General features: G+C 47.1%; 1 protein-coding gene across 1 annotated transcript in view; it reads left to right on the forward strand.

Annotated features, from left to right (window-relative positions):
* Nucleotides 1-585: 585 nt before the first annotated feature.
* The window catches only part of zswim5 (zinc finger, SWIM-type containing 5), a gene marked incomplete at its 5' end in the record, with an annotated part of 15,243 nt that continues 10,828 nt past the window's right edge, over nucleotides 586-5,000 (forward strand). Inside the window, 1 exon segment of the mRNA XM_084458327.1 lies at nucleotides 586-598. Within this exon segment, the coding sequence (XP_084314453.1) occupies nucleotides 586-598 (13 nt within the window).

The raw sequence follows: 5,000 nt of genomic DNA on the forward strand, positions 1-5,000 counted from the left end.
CCAGGACCAGAGTTAGCCTGCCTCCAGGACCAGAGTTAGCCTGCCTCCAGGACCAGAGTTAGCCTGCCTCCAGGACCAGATCTACCGGCAAGTTCACAAGCAACAGTTGACTCCGGCTTCTGGAGAACGCAGTTTATCAAAGAAGTTTAAAGTTTATGAAACTAATAGAAAACTACCTTCGTAGTACAATGACCAAGGACAGACTGAGATGGACTCAAACGCTCTCCATAGAACACGAACTGCTCTCCATAGAACACGAACTGCTCTCCATAGAACACGAACTGCTCTCCACAGAACACGAACTGCTCTCCATAGAACACGAACTGCTCTCCATAGAACACGAACTGCTCTCCATAGAACACGAACCGCTCTCCATAGAACACGAACCGCTCTCCATAGAACACGACCTGCTCTCCATAGAACACGAACTGCTCTCCATAGAACACGAACTGCTCTCCATAGAACACGAACTGGACAGAGAACCAAGTCCAGGATGGGATTGACCTTCTCTGCGATGAAGGCACGTCGCTTCTGAAAGGTGGGATAATCACAGATATGCTTCTGAAAGGTGGGATAATCATAAATATGCTTCTGAAAGGTAGGATAATCACAGATATGCTTCTGAAAGGTGGGATAATCACAGATATGCTTCTGAAAGGTGGGATAATCACAGATATGCTTCTGAAAGGTAGGATAATAGATATGAAGCTCATCTTCATTTGCTCTCTAGTCTTCTGAAAGGTAGGATAATCATAAACATGAAGATAATCTTCATTTGCTCTCTAGTCTTCTGAAAGGTAGGATGATCATAAACATGAAGATAATCTTCATTTGCTCTCTAGTCTTCTGAAAGGTAGGATAATCATAGATATGAAGCTAATCTTCATTCGCTCTCTAGTCGTTTAAACTGCTTCACATTCATGCGTGTGTGTGTTTTACGTACATGATAAAGTGGTATAGGACTGAGATTTACACTGGTATTATTTAGTTGGAGAATCGGCTGATGTAATGTGCATTTCGTGTGTGTGCGTGTGTTTGTTTTACGCACAAAGGAGAGGTGCACTGGTATTTAGCTTGAGGAGCTGAAATTGGATTATTTGGAAAAAAAGATGTGCTGTTATCTCTGCTGTAAATAATTAGTAACCAGGTTATATTTATTATGCAGACATTGGTGTTATTTGTATGGATCCCGCATATTGCGTCATGTTCTATGGAGCTTGTCTAGACTGATGTGCAGAGAGAGACAGGATGTGAGCTCATGAGGTCAGGATGGTCTCAAGACGCTGAGGTTGAGGAGCCAGAACCCAGATAGAACCCTTATACCTGTAGAACCCAGATAGAACCCTTATACCTGTAGAACCCAGATAGAACCCTTATACCTGTAGAACCCAGAAAGAACCCTTATACCTGTAGAACCCAGATAGAACCCTTATACCTGTAGAACCCAGATATCCAGAAAGAACCCTTATACCTGTAGAACCCAGATAGAACCCTTATACCTGTAGAACCCAGATATCCAGAAAGAACCCTTATACCTGTAGAACCCAGATATCCAGAAAGAACCCTTATACCTGTAGAACCCAGATAGAACCCTTATACCTGTAGAACCCAGATATCCAGAAAGAACCCTTATACCTGTAGAACCCAGATAGAACCCTTATACCTGTAGAGCCCAGATACCCAGATAGAACCCTTATACCTGTAGAACCCAGATATCCTGAAAGAACCCTTATACCTGTAGAACCCAGATAGAACCCTTATACCTGTAGAACCCAGATAGAACCCTTATACCTGTAGAACCCAGATACCCAGAGAGAACCCTTATACCTGTAGAACCCATGGAACAATAAAGAAATGTTGACTCTACGTGTCCTGACTGGTGTCGTACACCTCTGGCAGGTTGGTAGGTGTAGCAGATGACCAGAGACTGAACGGGGAACACTACAATCCCCTCTACCTGTAGAGACACAGAGAGCTCATTTATACACGTTTCATTTATAACTCCTCTCAAAGTTTCCTGTGAAGAGAGCCGGCTGATTGGCTGAAGAGAGCCGGCTGATTGGCTGAAGAGAGCCGGCTGATTGGCTGAAGAGAGTCGGCTGATTGGCCTGACCGTAACGAGAGCCTGGGGGGGGGGGGGGGGGGATTGCTCACTCTCTTGTTAACCCTCTTTGTGGTGAAACCAGCGTGTTCACCTTCAAGCACCCTCGTCTCGTCTCGCCCCCCCCCCCCCCCCCTGGCCCTCGTTCCCCTGGCCCCCTCTCCGGCAGCCTGATTACAGCCGAGCAGCGCGAGGAGAGGACTCAACCTCCCCCTTAAGTGATTACAAATTGCAGTCCGTGGATGAGGTAGCACTCAGCACCACCGCCGAGACCTACGGACTTAATATGGAAGCTCTGCGTCGTCACGGCCCACTTTCGTTTCTCCGATCTCTTTTCTTCCTCCGGTCTGTAAAAGTGAGTGGTTTAGCTGTAATGTTATTCACGCCGCGTCAGGCCAGCAGCGGCCGTGCGAGGCGGAGAGGGGCGGGGTTCTTCTGCGACTGTAGGCTAGTCCTGATGAGACTGTGGCTGTGTTTGGAGTAAACAAACTCAAAGAAGGTGTTGGTGAAATGTTGATTGGGCCGTGTTTTTGCGTGCATGTGTGTGTGTGCGTGGCAGCTGCTACTGTATGTGGTGGAGAATATGTTTTCTGTACCCATAACTCCCCTGGTGTTATTATTATATTATTATAAAGTATTTATTTACACCGAGCTTCTTTGCAGGGGAGGTTTACGACAGGCCGTTTACGGCACAAGCAGGAGAAAGGGAACACTTGATTTGTCTCAAACGAAAAAAAAACTTCCCAATCCATCCACATCATAGTACAGAAAACCGGGCGGAGCCAATAACGAAATCAAACAGACCTCTTCCTAATCATACAATACAAGCAAGGCAAGCTACGCAATCCCGCTTTATTATTGGAGTTTTATTTTAATTTTTTTATCGGAGCTATTCTTAACGTTATCGGATTTATCTGTATGACATCATAATTCCTGATATCGGCCCGATAATTATCGGTCCGATATTTATCGTGCATCCCTACTTACCACGTAAGGTGCTGAATGGTCAGTTACATCTTCGCCGCCGCTCGACAGGGGGCCAGAATTGGCGGCACAAAGACCAGCTGAAGACCGTCGTGCGGCCTGCATGCCGGTGTGCGTGGTGCATGTCTGCATGCCTGTACTTCCTGTTTACTACAGTAAATGGTAAATGGACGGCACTTATATAGCGCTTTTCCACCTTAGCGGCACTCAAAGCGCTTTACAATGGCCTCTCATTCACCCATTCACACACACATTCATACACCAATGGCGGTAGCTGCCATGCAAGGTGCTAACCTGCTCATTGGGAGCAATTTGGGGTTAGGTGTCTTGCTCAAGTATGATGTATGTATGATGTATGATGCTCTGGCCTATGGACTGCCCACAAGTATTTTCGTTATTTGTAGGTGTCGTTCTTCTTCTTGTGATCTATCATAACGAGTGCGAATCCGCAACAGCTGTGACCACGTGCGAGCTCTGGAGTAGGCTACGAGCGTTTTCAATCTGTCTGAAGCTCCTCCCCTCTCGTCTAATTAGTGGATTAGCAGCAGCTGTGGTGCCACGGTGCTTTCGAGGACAACAGCAGCATTGCACTTTTGCGGACCGACCGACAGGCCTGCTGTTCACAGCTAATAAAATATATTAAAAACAACAATGTCTTGCTGAAGGGAAGAGGGAATCATATTTCACACGGGGGGGAGGGCGGGTGGGGTTAAGGTTCCCTCTCTCCCCCCCACCACAAAACTACCATGTTCCTTCCTCCACTTCCAGCCTACCGTATCGGAGTTCTCCAGGCGCGGAGGCGGGGCCTCGGTGGCGTTAAAACATGTCCGCTCATCCTGCGACTCACCCTGTCTCTTCACCTCCCGGGGGACAAACTACTTTGACTACTTCAGTAGCCTATTTCCTTCCGTAGTTCATTTACCCCATAGCACCAGTTTGTCCACTCAGGGAGTATGATTCTGAAATAGATAATCGCTGAACAATAGGACTGAGCAGCCTCCGCTCCAATATTCAATTAATACAGATCCTGGTTCAGCGGAGAGAGAGTTTGACATGTCAAAGCTCATCACTCATGTGTTGATTGTGTGTCTCTAGCAGGACATGCTCCTCGACGCTGCTGCGCATTGTGTTCTGGCTTGACCCCTTTGTTTGCAGCAGGGGAGGTACCATCTGTCTCAGACACCCCCCCCCCCCCACACACACACACACACCATTACACTGCAATGGGATGAACCCGATGCCCCTGTATCCATGTCATTCAGGGCCGTACCATTCTTCTCGGGAGGTGGGATAAGTTAGATTTATTACTTTTTATTGCTTGGTGTTTTTTTTCTTCTATCACAGGGGATGTGAAATATATATTCGTTCTAGGAACAACGGTTATGAAGCTCAGCATCCTGGTTATCGTCCCCCGCAGCTGTCGAGCGGTGTCACTGTTTACGAGAGCAGACAAAATGGCTGCCGGGTTTACAGCAGAGTTGTCGTGGGCCTCAAAGTCACTTTCTTCAAAGTCCTTTTCAACTTTCAATCTGAGACGGTTCAGGGGCAGGGTCCGCCCAGGGGTGGTGGCGGGAATTACACCAACGGTACGGGAATTACACCAACAGTACGGCCTGGTAGCAGGCGGGCCTGGTAGCCTCCCGCAGGCTTCCTCCTTGTACTGCCTCCACATAACACAATACATCATGGGTAGAATGGGGGGAGGGGGTGATGGTCCACCAAAGATGTCCACCAAATCGAAGTTACTCTTTCTTAGTAGAAGAATTGTAGAGGCTGTATTTGTATCTGTGCTAGATTATGGCGATATTATATATGGCGATGCTGCAGCTACTGATCTGGTATCTCTAAACTCTGTATATCACTCTGCTATTAGATTCATTACTGATGATACATTTTAAACACACCATTGTATCTT

This window comes from Borostomias antarcticus, assembly GCF_949987555.1.
Source record: "Borostomias antarcticus genome assembly, chromosome: 24".
NCBI classification, from domain to species: Eukaryota; Metazoa; Chordata; class Actinopteri; order Stomiiformes; family Stomiidae; genus Borostomias; species Borostomias antarcticus.